Raw genomic sequence first — 19,874 nt, 5'->3', positions numbered from 1 at the left:
GCAAACTGAATTGTCTAGTTAATTTCACCTTGACAGAAAGTACATTACAAAAGTTAGAGAGAAGTGTAACTAAAATATTTCTCTCCATTGAACTAGGCGGCTGTCATAATATTTATGCATTTTATTACTGCATAATTGATGTATGAGTCCCCAGTATACTGTGGGCAGTGCTGTTCCTAGGCAGGGCTATAGGAGAAATCAACCAGCGCAAAGCAGTAGACAATGTTCCTTTCAGGTCTATACTTTAGTTGAAGGATCCAAATCCTTGCTTTGTCTTCCCTTTAGTTTAACCCATGAGCCTAATCAACCCTTCCTCCTGAGTTTGCTTATGGTCAGTGTTTAATCACAGCAACAGTGCAACAAAGTAGGATAAATGGATATCAGAAACATGGGAAATATCTCTTCAAATCTCTGACAGCAAACATGACTCCAATAAATAGCACTGCAAAGTATGACAAGCAGAGTGCAAAGAGAAAAACAGCTAAGTAGGCAGAGCCTGGTGTATTTCTTGTGACAAAGTGTTGAACTAATATGCATTGAACTCAAAGGTGGAATGTTTCCTGAGGTGAAAGGGCCATATAATGCCAGCAAATATTTGGGGAACTGGAATAAAAGTGAGATTGTTGAAAGTTAATTTTTGGATTTCTTAAAATTTAAAATATAAAAACTTTATATAATCAAAAACCTGGTGATAGGGATCTATATACTGTTTAACACAGCTGCTGATGATCAGGTACTCACATACCATCCTTTGTTGAGTACTGAGTTCTGTGTCAGAACCAGAGTGTCTCCGATGCAAAGGTTCTTTCATGTTCTCCACAGTGTGATTAACTACAAATATCCTTTTTATTGTGGTTTTCTTGAAACAGGGTTTCACAAAGCATTATTGGTATATCTCAACTAACTATATATAGTAGGTTAACTAAGATCACATAGAGATCTGACTCTCTTGCCTCCTGAATGCTAGAATTAAAGGTGTAAGCTACAAGTGGGCATAATTCTTTCCTTGTTTCTGTATTTCATGTTTATCATTTCTTTTTGTACTTGCTATGATATTAAGGACTATTTTGAAGGTGAGTGGAGAAAATGTATTTTCTCATCCAATTTCTTTTTTATTCTTCATTAGATTATTTAATTTATTTGCCAACCACAGTTTCCCCTCCCTCCTCTTATCCAGTTCCCTCTCCACCCTTCCTCTCTACTACAACACCCACTCCTCAGAAAGGGTAAGGCCTTCCATGGGAGTCAACATAGCATGTCATATCAAGTTGAGGAAGGACCAAGCTCCACCCACCTTCATCAAGCTGGGTGACTAATCCCACCATAGGGAATAGGTTCTAAAAAGACAGCTTATGTGCCAATGACAGATCTTGGTCCCACTGCAAGGGAATACAAACAGACCAAGCTATACATTTATGACCCACATGCACAGGTATTAGGTAAGTCCCATGAAGGCTCCCTAGCTGTTGGTCTACATTCCCTCAGCTTCCACTACTCTGCTCAGCTGTCTCTGTGGGGTGTCCTGTTATGATCTGGACCCACTTGCTCATATAATCCCTACTCTATTAAACTGGACTCCCAGATTTTGGCTCAGTTTTTGGCTGTGCATCTAATCATCTGCTTCCATAGTTACTAGATGAAGACTCCATGATACAATTAGGAAACTCACCATTATGATTAAAGGAGAAGGCCTGTTCAGGTACTCTTTCTAGGAATCTTAGCTGGGCCCTTCTTGAAGAATCCTAGGTGTTTCTCTGGTACCAGTTTTCTCCTTATCCCCATAATGCCATAATTACCGCTTCTCTCAATTTATATCCTTCATTGCTCTCCCTCTCCATCCCTCCACCAACTGGGCCATCACAAAAGCTCATGTCCCCTTCGCTCAGTTTATCCAGGAGATTCCAGCAATTTACCCTCCTAAGGTGATCCATGTGTCCCTCTTTATGTCCTTTTTAACTTACTTCTCTGCTGCAAGTGTTATCATTTGCTTTACATCTTATGTTTAGTTAATGAGTGAGCACTTCCCATGTTTCTGTACCTGGGTCTTGGTTAACTCACTCAGGATGGTGACCCTCATGCAAAGAATGGATAAAGGAAATGTGATACATTTACATAATTAGCAGCAAAAAACAATGACATCATGAAATTTTAAAGCAAGTGGATGTAACCAGAAAAAAATCATCACTGTCTAGTTTTTGCTCATTTCTTTTGAGGGAGGGTCTATATATGCAACCCTAGCTCAAGTGGAATCACTATGTACACCACACTGGCCATCAACTGAGAAGGTTTGCCTGCCTCTCCATCCAAGAGTTTGATTAGAGACATGCACCACCACATACACCTGGCCTCACTAGGAATTCATTGCAATTTTTGAGTTTCTCTTCCTGTAATAAAATTGTGTCAATAAGATTGCCATAGGAAAAACCTCTTATGTGATTGGGCTGGGAAAAAATTATTTAATGAAAAAGAAAAGTTCAATAAGTCAAGATGTGTGCTTTCTATTATGTTAGGTTTTTATTTTTTTAACTTTTAAATCTGATTGGAAACTGGACTTCGTTAAGAGCACATTCTGCACACATTTGGATAATCATGTAGTCCTATGCTTGAATCTATTTATGTGCCCCATTTACTTAGCTGACCTGCATATGCTGAACCATCCCTGTATCCCTGGAATGAAGGTATATTTGTCACAGGGACAAAACTTTCTGTTGTGTTGTTGACTTATATTAGTCAGTGTTTATTTGAGAATTTTTCCACTATGTCCATCCAAGTGTTTAGCCTCTCATTTACTTTATAATGTTCTACTTCTTCAAAAATCTTTCCCTCCATATTTACAGAAGGAATCTCTCTACATTTGTAAGTAAGGTTTGTTTTTAGAAGAAAAAATGAATGTTGGTTTGACAAAACAATCTTTTTGTTCATGTATTATGATTAGAGAATGTGAAGATTGACATTAATTTTATATTGATAATTATTTGCTAATTATTGCCCATTTTTGTTATTTCAATATTTGATACAGTTTGATAACATTTGTTTTTCGATCTAGTTTTGTAATATTTGCTGTCTTTCTCTTCTTTGACCACTCATATTTATCTTACTTTTCAGTGTGTAGTAGTTCTTCAAGTGTCTTTCATAGAAATGATAGTGGTTATGAATTCTTAAAACTCATATATATCATGGAACATTGATCTGTCTTAGTATTTGTTAAAGTCCTTAAAGAACTTACAGAATGAATCTTTCTGCCTCTCTGTCTACCTCACTCTGTTTCTCTGTCATTCTCTCACACTTATACGTATATATGGATTCACACAATTTATTAGAAAGTCTTCTAGGATGCAGTCTAGCTAATCTAGAAATCACTAGGCATCAAAGACAATAAAAAATGTAGAAACTTCTCATTCTGTGATGTGGAAGGTGTGAGCTGATCTTCAGAAAACACTTAAATACCATAGATCGCTCTAATGCCAGTGAAGAAATGGACTTGCTAGAAAGATGAGAGAGAGCAAAGAACACAAGTTTCCTTTTTAAATGTCCTCATATAGGCTTCCAGCACAGAGGAGGACTTTCAAAATCAAATGATGTAATTCTAAGTTGTGTCTTTCCAACTTAATATCCTGATAAAAGATGTGTCTTTTCCCAGGTTAAAAGATGCCAATTACAGGCATGACTTCCTTTTTCTTCTTTTTTGGATTTTGTTTTAGAGACATGGTTTCTACTTGTAGCTCTGGCTGTCCTGGAGCTCTCTCTGTAAAAGAGGCTGGCCTAGAACACAAAGATCCCTCTGCCTCTGTCTCTTGAGTGCTCAGATTAAAGGCATGTACCACCGTCACCTAATATAAGGCCTATCTACCTATCTCAAAGATCTGGGTAGCAAATTGATCTTCCTACTTCAAGTTAAGTGAAAATATCTCTCAAGTGTGCCCTCCATTTTTGGTTTTGATAAATTCCAGATGCACCCAAGTATATACCCCTGAAAAGACTCACAGCATCCTTTGACTATAAATAACTTTGTTGGGTACAGTAACATCTTTAGCTGCTTGGATTGCATCACTGTTACTCTCCCCTTTTAAGAAAGTTCATGAAGGAATCTGATGTTTCTAGAAGGGTCCTTTCTATGAAATGGGTTCCCCTCTCTGCAACTGTTAATTTCCTTCCTTTATATGCATAAATCAAATTTTAAGTAAGATATGTGACAGGAAGGTTCTTTTCTGATATTAAATGCCCTGCCTCAAGATGGCCACCTGTCTCACTATATTTTGGAAAATTCCCATCGTACTTTACTGGATATACTGTTGATGTCAATGTGAGTCCTTCTTCTTCTCTTCTGCCCATTGTTTGTAAATTTGATTGTTTAATAGTAACCCCCTCCCTGGTCCTATACATATTTCATTTATCCTAATTTTTATCTTTGTCACAATTTCAGTTTTCTAATTATTCTGCTTGGTCTTCAAGGCTGCCAACTTGTCTTCAACTTTAAATATTCCTCTGGAGAAAAGTTCTCCTGAGATATTTTGGATTTATTTTATTTCCTTTGCATATTTTAGTTTGACTTTTTCATAATTTTGTACATTTAGGAATGCATTTGTCATATGTTCTCTCAGTTCCTTTGTGCGTGTAAGTTTTTAATCTCATTACATTATCCTGAAGGTGATTTTTGTCCTGTTTGGCATTCTGGAACATTGTTATAATCATTCTATGAATTCTTTTTTCAGTATGTCATTGAACATACTTATATTTAAGGTTATGACTGGAACTGCGTCCTGACCACTGTCTACCACCCTCCAGCTCAACTGCTCACCTTTTGTATTTGGTTTACTGGAAATGCAGCAGCCTGGCCAGAGTGAACATCGACATGGATCCATCATTGCCTAGCCCTTGCCTGGGACGCTGGAAATGCAGGGAGTCAGTGCAGGAAGCACAGCAGGTTTCAAGGGCATCAGATGCTACCACAGCTCGAGTGCCCCGAACAGACAAGATGTGCTGCCCCTGGAGCACTGAGGCCCCAAGCCTAGACTCTGGATAGCAAATACCGAGTATATGGTGGTTTTTTAATTTTTTATTTTATTTTATTTATTTATTTTAGTTTTTCGAGACAGGGTTTCTCTGTGTAGCTTGTGCCTTTCCTGGAATTCAATCTGTAGCCCAGTCTTGCCTTGAACTCACAGAGATCTGCCTGGCTCTGCCTCCCAAGTGCTGGTATTGTTTTTTATAAATATTTTTATTTTATAATTAATTTAATTGTACCTATTAGCCATGGATTCCCCTGTCCGCCCTTCTCCCATCCACCAACATAACCCTCCATACACCCCCATTCCCACCTCCTCCAAGGCAAGGTCTGCCCTGGGGATTCAGCCCAGCCTGGTAGATTCCATTGAGGCAGGTCCAGTCGCCTCCTCCCTACACCAAGGCTGAGCAATGTGTCTCAAAAAGGCCCTAGGTTCCAAAAAGCCAGATCATGCATCAAGGACAGGTCCCAGTCCCACTGTGTGTGGGGAGGGGGTCCTAAACAATTCAAGCTCATCAACTGTCTCACTTATTCATAGAGCCTGGTCCAGTTTCATGGGGGCTCCTCAGCTATTGGTTCACAGTTCGTGTGTTTCCACTAGTTTGGCTATTTGTCCCTGTGCTTTTTCGAATCATGGTATTGATATCTCTTACTCATATCATCCCTACTCTCTCTCTCTCAGGTTGTACTCCTGGAATGCCACCTGGGGATTAGCTGTGGATCTCTACGTCTGCTTCCACCAGTCACTGAATGAGAGTTCAATCATGACAGTTAGGGTGTTCAGCCATCCCATCATCAGAGTAGGTCATCTCAGGCACTCTCTTGACCATTGCCAGTAGTCTATAGTGGAGGTATCTTTGTGGATTTCTGGGGACCTCTCTAGCATTCTGCTTCTTCCTATTCCCATGGGGTCTTCATTTATCATCATGTCTTTTTCCATGTTCTCGCACTCTGTTCCTGACCCAGCTGGTACCTCCTGTTCCCCTAAGTTCACTTTCCCCCTCCCTTGCCCTCCATTACTTCCGCTCACATCCAGTTTGCTCCTGTAGATCTCTTCCATTTCTCTGTCGCTGGGCAATCCCTGTGTCTTTCTTAGGGTCCTCTTTAATAGGCAGCCTCCCTGGAGTTGTGAGTTGCAGTCTGGTTATCCTTTGCTTTACATCTAGTATCCACTTATGAGTGAGTACATACCATGTTTGTCTTTCTGAGTCTGGGTTACCTCAATCAGGATGATATTTTCTAGTTCCATCCATTTTCCTGCATATCTCATGATGTCATTGTTTTTTCTCTGCCGAGTAGTACTCCATTGTGTATCTGTACCATATTTTATTTATCCATTTTTCAGTTGATGGGCATCTAGGCTGTTTCCAGGTTCTGGCTATTACAAATAATGCTGCTATGAACATATTGACTATGTTTCCTTGTGGTATGATTGAATATTCCTTGGGTATACGGCCAAGACTGGTATAGCTGGGAGGCTGATTTTGAGGGACATTGATTCCCAATTTTCTAAGAAAGCACCATATTGATTTCCAAAGTGGTTGTACAAACTCGCATTCCCACCAACAGTGTAGGAGTATTCCCCTTGCTCCACATCCTCTCCAAAAGAAGCTGTCTTCAGTATTTCTGACCTTAGTCATTCTGACAAGTGTAAGATGGTATCTCAGAGTCATTTTGACCTGCATTTCCCTGATGATTAAAGATGTTGAGCAATTCCTTAATGTCTTTCAGCCATTTGAGATTCTTCTGTTGAGAATTCTCTGTTTTACTGTATGGCCCATTTTTTAATTGGACTCTTGGGTATTTTGATGTCTAAATTTTTGTGTTCTTTATATATTCTGGATATCAACTCTCTGTTAGATGTGGGATTGGTGAAGAACTTTTCCCATTCTCTAGGCTGTCGTTTCATCTTAGTGCCTGTGTCCTTTGTCCTACAAAGCTTCTCAGTTTCATGAGGTCCCATTTATTAATGGTTGCTCTCAGTGTCTGTGCTACTGGTGTTGTGTTTAGGAAGTGATCTCCTATGCCAATGAGTTCAAGACTAATTCCTACTTACTCTTCTAACATGTTTAGAGTTGCTGGATTAATGTTGAGGTCTTTGATCCACTTGGGCTTAAGTTTGGAGCCTGGTGAAAGATATGGATCTATCAGCAGTCATGTGGACATCCAGTTATGCCAGCACCATTTGTTGAAGATGCTTTCTTTTCTCCATTGTACAGTTATGGATTCTTTGCAAAAAATCATATGTTCATAGGTATGCGGATTAATGTCAGGGTCTTCACTTCGGTTCCATTAGTCCACATGTCAGTTTTTATGCCAGTATCAAGCTGTTTTTATAAATCTAGATCTATATTAGAGCTTTGAAGTCAGGGATCATGATGCCTCCAGAAGTTGTTTTATTTTAAAGGGATCTCTCAGCTATTCTGGGTTTTTTGTTATTCCATATAAAGTTAAGTATTGTTGTTTCCAGGTCTGTTGAAGAATTGTGTGGGGTTTTTGTTGGGGATAGCACTAAATCTGTAGATTGCTTTGGGTAAGGTGGGATTTAACTATGTTAATCCTACCTATCCATGTGCAAGGGATATTTTTCCATTTTCTGACATTTTCTTCAATTTCTTTCTTCAGGGACTTAAAGTGCTTTTCATACAGGTCCTATGCTTGCTTATTTAGATTTACCCCAAGGTATTTTATATCATTTGTGGATATTTAAAGGGTGATGTTTCTCTGATTTCTTTCTCAGTCCATTTGTCATTTGTATACAGGAGTGTTACTGTTTTTTAAGTTAATATTGTATCATTCTACATTACTGAAGGTATTTATAAGCTGTATGAATGCCTTGGTCAAATTTTGGTGGTCACTTATGTATACTTTAAGGTCATCTGCAAATAGTGAAATCTTGACTTCTTCCTTTCCAATGTGTATCCCCTTTATATCCTTTTTGTATTATTGCTCTGACTAGAACTTCAAGTAATATATTGAATAATTGTGGGGAGAGCAGACAGCCTTGTCTTTTCCATTTTAGGGGAATTGATTTGAGTTCTCTCCATTTACTTTGATGTTGGCTGTTGGCTTACTGGAAATTGCCTTTATTATGTTTAGATATGTTCCCTGTATTCCTGATCACTACAAGACCTTTATCATGAAGAGGTGTTGGATTTTGTCAAAGGCTTTTTCTGCATCTAGTGAGATGGTCATGTGGTTTTCTTCTTTCAGTTTGTTTATTGTTTGTATTACATTGCCAGGCTTTCATATGTTGAACCACCCTTGAATCTCTGGGAATGTAGATTACTTAATCACGGTGGATAATTGTTTTGATGTATTCTTGGAGTCTGTTTGCCAATATGTTATTTAGTATTTTTGCATCAATATTCATGAGGGAGATGGATCTGTAGTTCTCTTTCTCTGTTTTATCTTTGTTTGGTTTGGGAATCAGGGTAATTGTAGCCTCATAGAAGGAGTTTGGCAATGTTCCTTCTGTTGATATTGTTGGAACAATTTAAAGAGTATTGGTATTAACTCTTCTTTGAAGATCTGGACGAATTCTGTACTGAAATCATCTCTTCCTGGAATTTTTTTTGGTTGAAACACTTAATGACTGTTTTTATTTCCTTAGGGGTTATTGGTCTGTTTAAATAGTTTAGCTGGTGTTGATTTAACTTAGGTATGTGGTACCTCTACAGAAAATTGTCCATTTCTTTTAGATTTTCCAGTTTTATGGAGTACAGGTTTTTGAAGTATAACCTGATTATTCTCTGGATTTCCTCATTATTAATTGTCATGACTCCTTTTTCATTTCTGATTTTGCTAATTTGGATGCTCTCTTTCTCTCTCTGCCTTTTGGTTAGTTTGGATTAAGGATTGTCTTAATCAATACTCAATAAAATATTGGCAAACAGACTCCAAGAACACATCAGAACAATTATCCACCATGATCAAGTCGGCTTCATCCCAGGGATGCAAGGGTGGTTCAACATATGAAAGTCCATCAACGTAATACACCATATAAACAAACTCAAAGAAAAAAACCACATGATCATCTCACTAGATGCAGAAAAGGCATTTGACAAAATCCAGCACCCCTTCATGATAAAAGTCTTGGAGCAATCAGGAATACGGGGAACATACCTAAACATAATAAAGGCAATATATAGCAAACCAATAGCCAACATCAAATTAAATGGAGAGAAACTCAAAGCAATTCCACTAAAATCAGGAACGAGGCAAGGCTGTCCACTCTCCCCATACTTATTCAATATAGTACTTGAAGTTCTAGCCAGAGCAATAAGACAACATAAGGAGATTAAGGGGATACAAATTGGAAAGGAAGAAGTCAAGCTTTCCCTATTTGCAGATGACATGATAGTATACTTGAGTGACCCCAAAGATTCCACCCAGGAATTGATAAAGCTTATAAACACCTTCAGCAACATAGCAGGATACAAGATCAACTCAAAAAAATCAGTAGCCTTCCTATATACAATGGACAAAGAAGATGAGAAGACAATTAGAGATACATCACCCTTTACAATAGCCAAAAATGACATAAAATACCTTGGGGTAACACTAACCAAGCAAGTGAAGGACCTATATGACAAGAACTTTAAGTCCCTGAAAAAAGAAATTGAAGAAGATGTCAGAAAATGGAAAGATCACCCATGCTCATGGATAGGCAGGGTTAACATAGTAAAAATGGCAATCTTACCAAAAGCAATCTACAGATTCAATGCAATCCCCATCAAAATACCAACACAATTCTTCACAGACCTGGAAAGAATAATACTCAACTTCATATGGAAAAACAAAAAACCCAGAATAGCTAAAAGAAACCTGTACAATAAAACAACTTCTGGAGTATTCACATCCCTAACTTCAAGCTCTACTATAGAGCTACAGTAATAAAAAACAGCTTGGTATTGGCATAAAAACCGACATGTGGACCAATGGAATCGAATTGAAGACCCTGACATTAACCCACATACCTATGGACATATAATTTTTGACAAAGAAGCCAAAAGTGTACAATGGAAAAAAGAAAGCATCTTCAACAAATGGTGCTGGCATAACTGGATATCAACGTGTAGAAGGCTGCAAATAGATCCATATCTGTCACCGTGCACAAAACTTAAGTCCAAGTGGATCAAAGACCTCAACATAAATCCAGCTACTCTAAACCTGCTAGAAGAGAAAGTAGGAAGTAATCTTGAACGCATTGGCATAGGAGATCACTTCCTAAATATAACACCAGTAGCGCAGACACTGAGACAAACAATCAATCAATGGGACCTCTTGAAACTGAGAAGCTTTTGTAGAGCAAAGGATACAGTCAACAAGGCAAAGCGACAGCCTACAGAATGGGAAAAGATCTTCACCAACCCCACAGGTGACAGAGGACTGATATCCAGAATATATAAGGAACTCAAGAAATTAGACATCAAAACGACCAACAATCCAATTGAGAAATGGGCTTTAGAATTAAACAGAGAATTCTCAACAGAGGAAACCCAAATGGCTGAAAGACATTTAAGGAATTGCTCAACATCCCTAATCATCAGGGAAATGCAAATCAAAACAACTCTGAGATACCACCTTACGCCTGTCAGAATGGCTAAGATCAAAAACACTGAAGACACTTTATGCTGGAGAGGTTGTGGAACTAGAGGAACTCTCCTCCACTGCTGGTGGGAATGCAAGCTTGTACAACCACTTTGGAAATCAATATGGCGCTTTCTTAGAAAATTGGGAATCAATCTCCCCCAAGATCCAGCTATACCACTTTTGGGCATATACCCAAGAAATGCTCAATCATACCACAAGAGCACTTGCTCAGCTATGTTCATATCAGCATTGTTTGTAATAGCCAAATCCTGGAAACAACCTAGATGCCCTTCAACTGAAGAATGGATAAATAAATTGTGGCACATATACACAATGGAATACTACTCAGCAGAGAAAAACAATGACATCATACGGTTTGCAGACAAATGGATCGATCTAGAAAAAATCATCCTGAGTGAGGTGACCCAGACTCAGAAAGACAAATATGGTATGTACTCACTCATAGGAAGATGCTAGATGTGGAACAAGGATGACTGGACTGCTACTCACATCACCAGTGAGGCTACCTGGAAAACGGGACCCCAAAAAAGACACGGAGAAATGGATGAGATCTACATGAACAGCCTGGTCATGAGTGGGAACAATGAAGAGCGACGGTCGAGGGAAAGAGAGTGGGAGATCCTAGCTGGATCAAGAAAAGAGAGGGAGAACAACGAATAGGAGACCATGGTAAATGAAGACCACATGAGAAGGGGAGGAAGCAGAGAGCTAGGGAGGCCCACGGAGATCCACAAAGATACCCCCACAAAAGACTGCTGGCAATGGTCGAGAGACGGCAGGAACTGACCTACTCCGGTGATGGGATGGCCAGACACCCTGTTAGTTGTGCCATAAACCCCATCCAAGGAAGGTCTGAGCAATCTGGATGCAGACATCCACGGTTGGGCCCCTGGTGGAGCACTGGGATTCTAATTAGTGAGAAAGAAGAGGGTTTATATGAGCAAGAATTGTTGAAGCCAGGGTTGGATAAAGCACAGGGACGAATAACCAAATGAATGGAAGCACAGGATCTATGAACCAAAGGCTGAGGGGCCCCCAACTGGATCAGGCCCCTGAAAGGGTGAGACAGTCATTTGGCTTGATCTGTTTGGGAGGCAGCTGTGTGTTGGTGCCGGGTCCTGGGCTTGTTGCATGAGTTGGCTGTTTGAATCCTGGGACCTATGCAGGGACACTTGGCTCGGTCTGGGAGGGGGGGACTGGACCTGGCTGGACTGAGTCTACCAGTTCGATCCCGGTCCTCGGGGGAGACCTTGATCTGGAGGAGGTGGGAATGGGGGTGGGGTGGGGGGAGGGGGAGGGGGGCGAGAGTGGGAGAACAGGGGAATCTGTGGCTATTATGTTGAACTAAATGATGTTGTAAAATAAATTTGCTTAAAAAAAAGTTAGTAGTGTTAGATTTCTCCAACTTCTTTGTGTGGGCATTTAGTGCTATGAATTTTCCTCTTAGCACTGCTTTCGTGGTGTCCCATAATTTTGGGTATGTGATATATTCATTTTCATTGGTCTCCAGGAAGTCTTTAAATATTTTCTCTTTCTTCCTTGACCCATTGGTGATTCAGTTGAGAATTATTCAGTTTCCATGAGATTGCAGGCTTTTTGTAATTTTTGTTGTTGTTGAAATCAAACTTTAAACCATGGTGGTCTGATAGAACACAAGAGGGTATTCTAATTGTTTTCTATCAGTTGAGATTTGGTTTGTGGCCGAGTATATGGTTGATTATAGGGAAGTTTCCATGGGGTGCTGAGAAGAAGGTATATACTTTTTTGTTAGGATGAAATCTTCAATAGATATTGATTAAGTCCTTTTGAGTCATAACAACAGCTGAGTCCCTTATTTCTATGTCAAGATTTGATTTGGCACATGTGTCCAGTAGTCAGTTGTTGAAGTCTCCCACTATTAATGAGTGAGATTTTATGTGTGATTTAAGCTTTAGTAATGTTTCTTTTACATATGTGGGTGCCCTTGTGTTTGAGGCATAAATGTTCAAAATTGAAACTTCATCATGGTGGATCTTTCCTATGAAGTGTATGTAATGCTCTCCTTGATCTATTTTGATTGATTTTAGTTTGAAATCTATTTTTCTGGATATTAGGATGGGTACACAGCTTGCTTCTTAGACCATTTGATTGGAATGATTTTGCCAGGATTTTATTCTGAGGTAGTGTCTATTGTTGAAATTGAGGTGTGTTTCCTGTATGCAGCAGAAAGTTGGGTCCTGCTTTTCTATCCATTCTGTTAGCCTGTGTCTTTTTATGGGTGAATTAATCCATTGATATTTAGGGATATTAATGACAAGTGATTGTTCATTCCTGTTATTTTATTTTATTTTATTTTTTTGGTGGTAGTGTGTGTACTTCACTTCTTCGTCGTTACTGTTGTGAGGTTATCTATTGCCTGTGTTTTTGGGGTGTATCTGACTTCCTTAGGTAGGAATTTTTTTAGTGCTTTCTGTAGTGCTGGATTTGTGGATAGGTGTTGTTTAAATCTGGTTTTGTGTTGGAATGTCTTGTTCACTTCGTCTATGAAGATTGAAAGTTTTGCTGGGTATATTAGTCTAGGCTGGCGTCCATGGTCTCTTAGTGTCTGCATTACATCAGTTCCAGTGCTTCTGGCTTTCAAATCTCCATTGAGAAATCAGGTGTTATTCTGGTGGGTTTGCCTTTATAAGTCACTTGGTCTTTTTCCTTATTCCTGCTCTTAATATTCTTTCTTTATTCTGTACATTTAGTTTTTCATTATTAAATGGCAAAGAGACTTTTTTAGAGAGTCTAGTCTGTTTGGTGTTCTATAGCTTTCTTTTATCTTCATAGGTATTTCCTTCTTTAAGTTGGGCAAGTTTTCTCCTATGATCTTGTTGAATATATCTTCTCTGCCTTTGAGTTGGTATTCTTCTGCTTCCTCTATCCCTATTATTTGTAGGTTTGTTCTTTTCATGGTGTTCCACATTTCTTGGACATTTTGTGTTATGACCTTTTTGGCTTTGGTATTTTCTGTGACTGACAAACATATTTCCTCTATTGTATCGTCTAGACCAGAGATTCTCTCTTCCACCTCTTGTATTCTCTTGGTTATCCTTGCATCTGTGTTTCCTGATCAATTACTCAGATTTTTTATTTCTAGCATTCCTTCTGTTTGTGTCTTCTTCATTGTTTATATCACTCTTTGCAAGTCTTGAACTGTTTCCCTCACCTGTTTAAATGATTGTTCATTATTTTATTTAAGGAATTTATTGTTTTCTCCCAATTTTTTATTTGTCTTTTCCTTGTTTTCTTTATAGACTTCTTCCAATTTTTTATTTCTTTTAGTCAATTTCTTTATTGATTTCTTCCACTTTTTTTTGTTATTCTCTTCCTCAATTACATTTTTTCTTGAAAAGCCTCTAGCATCTTCATTGTGCCATTCCTAATGTTGCTTTCTTCCTCTTTTTCTACCTTGTGATGTTCAGGCCTTGCTGTTGGTGGAGGGCTTTGCTCTGGTGATGTTGTATTGCTCTTTATGTTGTTGTATGTACTTCTGCCTTGACATTGGCCCTTCTCTTCCTGTAATGGGTATAAGAGGGCCCTGTGTCTTAGTGAGTTGCTGTTGGTCCACTCTGTGCTTGTTGTGTCTGTGGCTCAGGGAGCCATCTCAGCCCCATCTTAGTCTTGGTCTAATTGGAGCAGGCAGATTCTGTGTCTTAGGGAGCTTCTCTTGGATCAACCCAAGCTAGTTGATTCTGTGGCTCACAGATCCACTCTTGGTCTTATCAGGGCTCTTGGTCCAGTTAGAGTTGACAGATTCTGTCTTACAGGAAGCCTCTCTTGGTGAACTGAGAGGTGGCAGATTCTACTTCTCCAAAAGCTACTCTTGTTCTGATGAGGGCTGGCAGATTCCCTGTCTCCTGATGTTACTCTTGGTCCAGTGACAGCTCTTTGTACAATGAGAGTTCTCTCTAGGCCTGATGATAGCTGGGGGTTGTTTTCCTAGCTTCAGAAAGTTCCCACAGATTTCTGTAGGATGGGTATTGGGACAGGGCATGTAGATTGCAGGGTGCCCTGGGAGGTCATGTGAGGGAAGGACTTTCCTGCAGAAGCCCTGCCTACTGGCCATCAACTGAGGCCGAGTTGGGCCAGTGTTCCTGGGGGAAATGGTTGTGGACAGGAATTGGTACTAGGGGCAAGGCTCACTGGGTATGAAGAGTCACTCACTCTAGGACCAATGAGAGCTGTCAGACAGCTTTAACTAGATACCTTAAAACCACCCACATCAGAATTCATTCCTATAATATACCTTAGGTTCATAGAAGTATACATCCTTTATAAATTTCCAAAGCTATTTTTTTACTACCAATAATACATCCTCCCCACACAGATGAGACAAATTGGCACATCCTTGTTTGTTTGAGAGAATTAGAAAGAACTAATGGGACCATGAAATGTACCTCTATTGAGTATTTTTTTAAGAAAATGCTTTTAGGCTGGAGAATTGTCTCAAGTGTGTATAACAATTACTGCTCATATACAGGGTTCAAGTGTGACTTTCAGCACCCACTGTGTGGCCCTGCATTCTCTCAACCACCCAGAGATTCAAGCCATTGTTTTGGCATCCATATGCACCAGGCATACCAGTGTTGCAGATACATATATGCAGACAAGACATCCATACACATTTAAAAGAAAAAAGGAACAAAGAAAGAGAGAGACGGAGAGAAAGAAAGAAAGAAAGAAAGAAAGAAAGAAAGAAAGAAAGAAAGAAAGAAAGAAAGGAAGGAAGAAAAAAACATAGTTACAATTCATAGGGAATCTAAATGGGCCATGAAAATGTTATCTTAGTTTTGGTTAGAGATGTTGGCAATTTAGGACCTGTTGGTACAAAGGCTTAAAAAATTATTTAATAATAATTAATGGTTTGTATGTGTTTACTTTACTCCTCCTTACATTTACCTTCAGTCTTTCAGCATCTATGTCAAAGGTTCAGCAGAAGAAAGGACAAGCACTCTATAGTAATCAGAATAGTATCAAGAAGATATTGAATGCTTCACTGGAAATGATATAGTACAGTGATAACTATTAATATTCTTTTTGTTATAAAAACAAGAAACATGTTCTGGAATGATTGAAAAATCACTGTATGCATGGTATGCATGTCTGAGAACCTCAAAGAATTAAGAAAATGTCACATCAAGAACTGAAAAGAAGAGACATAAAGAGAGAAGCTCGAAAATGCTTCTTAATGTGGCAGTCTATTTCAATGCATCAGTTAAAAGGCAGCACAAATGGACCCACAGTGTTACTGCTGTATGACAGAAATAATTACAGTTAGGTCAGACCCACCTGTCTACTTCCTGTGGCCCACTCTATCACGTCTTCATATAAATGGAGCTCTTGACCATGTGGAAAATATGGACTAAACTCTCCTATCTTCACCTTGACTTCAAATCCATTTGGGAAATTCCAAATCTGGAAAATGTCATACTCTGCCTGGAGGTTCTCTCTCTGGATCATATTTACTTTTTCTCCAACAGGATTAGTGAAATGAGTCTTCCTCAGAAAAGAGTGCAGCTGAAAGAGAGGCAGCATTCTATAATGTATGTGTCCTTTCTTGATGTCAGAAAACATATAAATATTTCTTCTTAAAGGCAACATTATTGAAGCTGTCCATGAGAGAAATATAATAAGAGAAATAAAAGTAAGTGGATAAATAAAATTTTATAACATTCTTAGAATTTAAATTCTTTCAGAGGAAACTACAAAGAGTAACCCAGACATACATGCACACACAAAATTTGGTAAGAAAAAAGCAGAGAGAGAGAGAGAAAAAAAGAGAGAGACTCAAATAAATACAGACATATGTACATAATACAGATACATACAATATACACACATGTATATATGTCAGACACACACATCAAAATACAGTCAGAAACAGACAGTCATACTAACCCAAACAGACACACAGAAACAGAAACCTGAAAAACACAGAGGCTCACACGCAAATGCACACATTTTTAGACAAATACACACGGGGAGACATACACATATTGAAACACCCACACAGAGAAACATTGACATATACAAATTTATGCTCACAATAAAGATTGACAGACAGACACACACACACACACAGAGAGAAAAACAGATATTCATATGTGAAAGCAGATACACAAAACATGAAGTAGTGACATGCAGCTGAACTGAAAAACACAGAAAAATGTACATAAAACAAACACACATACACAAAGACATTGACATAAGATAAATCTATTCTCACTTCCACAGATAAATATGCAGATAGACAGATATGCACAATATATGCAGCAATGCAGATATACACGCAGATACACAGAAAAAAAGATTCATTCTCCCATACACTGTGAGAACCATTAATTCACACACATGGACACATGTATGTCCAGAAATATATAAGAGCACCACTGTTACACAGTAATTCCTGTGTAATTACTCACAGTGTGCCAAATAGGTCCCTAGAGCCTACACTAGGGCATAATCAGTTGAGAACACTTGTGAAAACCGTCTCATACACTGATTACCACATGTTTGACAATCAATGAACAAGGGCTCATCTTCTTGTCATGGAGAGGGTTAATGAGGAAGGACTGTTATATTTCCAGTAATAGAAGAAGTGAAATGATATTCGGGTGTTCTCTAATTATGTTACTGATATTCCTTGATAAATTGTGTCCTCCATTCCATTGCTTTGACATTAATATTTATATCAGAATCTAGGTTTAATTCCTTACCAGGAAATAATTTCAAAATATTCCCATTTGATTAAATATTTGCTCATCCAGTAAATTGGGGCATCTGACAGACTCTTAAAGGCTGTATTGATGACACATAATTTCATCCAATAAAAAAAAAACACTACCTTCAAGCAGTTACCATGGTGTTCATTCCCATTATACACTTGTTGAAGAAGCATCTCATGGATAACATGGACTACAGTATACACAGCATTATACAAGTCATAAGTGTCATCACTAAAGGCCATGTCAATAGTCTGTTCCATTAGAAATTGTAATGAGGCATTGGATGAACAATGCTTCAGTGTCTTACACTTGGAAGCTGGGACCTCACAGTTAAAGTTCATCCATCCCAGCCTTGCAAGGTATTCATCTGTGTATTTCAGAGGGTTCAGTGTCTGGATAAATGTTTTAAAACCAGAAATCTCAGAATGGTGGTGTGTAAAAGCTAGTATCCCATGGGATGAGCCAATTGTAGAGTCTCTCTTACTTGTAGTGACATCCCACTGTGATGTGGTCAAAAATATTCTGTGTATACCTAGAGATTCCCACATTTTAAAGCTCACAGCTAGAGTACTGTCAATGTCACCATAAATGATGACTACATTTGCAGATGATGTTATGATTTGGTTATAATACACTTCAGCTCTTGATATGTATGTAAGGGCTTTGGTTGGGATCATGCATACAAAGGAAAAGCAGATTGTATTTTTCTGCATCTCAGTTCTCAAAAGTGAGAGAAATTGGGTACCCTGGTCATTGTCAGAGATGGCCACTCCTATCCAGTTCCAGTTGAAGTGAAGAATCAAAGAGACCATTGCCAGTGGTAGAGCTGTATCCTTGGGGGCCATCTGATATAGATAGGGAAATTTTTCATGATCACTTAGAATGGTATGGAAAGGTCCATAGGTAAGCTGAAGGATCTAGGACACAGGGAGCAGCATGAGGTAGCATACACTTCTAAGAACTTGTAAACATACTTTCAGCAAAGAGTTCTATAAAAACTTATCACCTATAATTTTTCCCTCATCTCAACTTCAAAAAAGGAAATGAAGCCACATCAAGTCTCTGAATAGTAATCTTGAACCACACTGTTTCACATAATTCAACATACTATTCTTAGCATCTTGGTATTGTTCCAACAGAGTCACAATTTCTTGAAAACCCACACCACAAAAATCTCACCTGTTGAGATATAGAGGGGTCGATAAATGTCCCAAATATCGCAGATGTTTCATAATCTGGCCCTGTCAGCAACACTATACAACCAGGCTCTCCTTTACACACATAATTAGGGTAATAATCTTTAATTTCTTCACCGAAATTTATTCTTTTGATTAATTCTGACATATTCATGGATCCACACTCCAGCAATTCAAATACTAATGACATATTTGGCAAAAGATCAGGGTTCCTATTGACTTCATCCATGGAAAAAGTTAAGGCCAATGGAAACTGGATCTTTTCGGGTGATATTCTGTAAGAGGATGTGATGGTTAATATGGACAGAGACCTAAAAATAATTCTTTGTATTCAACAGGAGGACTATCTAAAACTGGATGGTATTTTCAACCAGACCCAAATACTGAATCAAATGTCCTGTGCTGTGAAGTTGAAATGACCTAATAAGCTGGATGTGACAATATTTTATTGTGTTGAAATGTAGTAATATTTTATTTGTATGTTAATAAATAAAGTTTGGCTCAAGATCAGAGGAAATAGCAAGCCATTTTAAATAAACACAAAGGTAAGGCAGTGTTAGCACATGCCTTGATCTGATCATGTGGCAGGCAGGGTCTCTCTGTGTTCAAGGACATGCTAGGGAACAGAACACATGCCTTTAGTATGACTAACAGCCATACAGACCTGGAGGTCTGAACAGACAGGCAGTGACAAGGAAGTGAGGCAGCTAAGCTAAGACCCAATGATGGACAGAACAGCAAGGTAATAAAGGTGCAGGGAAACAAGAAGTAGCATACACTTTGGAAGCTGTTGCATGATGAGGTAAGGTTAGCTGGACACAACCATAGCAGCAAGGGGACAGAGCTGCAATTGGCCAGACTGTTTTTGGGGTTACTGACCCCGAGGCTCAGGCCAGGTGTTGCTCAGGCCAGAGCAGAAGGCTAAAATTTGCTATTTTTTTCTCCTGTTGTGTAATATCTCACCCCCTCTCTCTTATAATTCCAATTTTGGACTACCAGCAGACTAGATAACAGCTTTTAAATTCCCTTGGACATCTACTGTGTTAAGCAGACTTGGTAAGTCATAAAGATACCTTAAATGGAGAAACTAGTTGAAAGACAATATTTTCCCATATTAAAAAATTGGGAAACATATTTACAATGGAACAAAATTGGTATTTTTGATAACACATTAGACAGTGTGAAAATGGAACAATGGTGAATATTGTTGATGGGATGTATATAACATCAATTATGAACATTATTTGTTTAATCATCCTTATTATAGTATTAAAACTGTTGTTTAATTTAAGTGCCAAGATGAAAGCT

At 38.6% G+C, this 19,874-nt stretch overlaps 1 protein-coding gene across 5 annotated transcripts in view; it reads right to left on the bottom strand.

Moving 5' to 3' along the window:
- The window catches only part of LOC114688835 (vomeronasal type-2 receptor 116-like), a 45,073-nt gene that overhangs the window by 5,267 nt on the left and 19,932 nt on the right, over nt 1–19,874 (bottom strand). For 2 of the 5 annotated variants that reach the window (XM_028863338.1, XM_037202540.1), the window contains exons 2-4: nt 18,550–18,841; nt 17,490–18,287; nt 15,935–16,162 (exon numbers count right to left, since the gene is read on the bottom strand). In XM_028863338.1, the coding sequence (XP_028719171.1) occupies nt 15,935–16,162; nt 17,490–18,287; nt 18,550–18,841 (1,318 nt within the window). The other 3 variants (XM_037202548.1, XM_037202532.1, XM_037202543.1) reach the window with 3 other exon arrangements.

This window comes from Peromyscus leucopus, chromosome 1 (assembly GCF_004664715.2).
Source record: "Peromyscus leucopus breed LL Stock chromosome 1, UCI_PerLeu_2.1, whole genome shotgun sequence".
In the NCBI taxonomy this organism is placed as follows: Eukaryota; Metazoa; Chordata; class Mammalia; order Rodentia; family Cricetidae; genus Peromyscus; species Peromyscus leucopus.
Note: the sequence above shows the minus strand (reverse complement) of the source record. Positions and strands in the feature narration are given on the sequence as shown.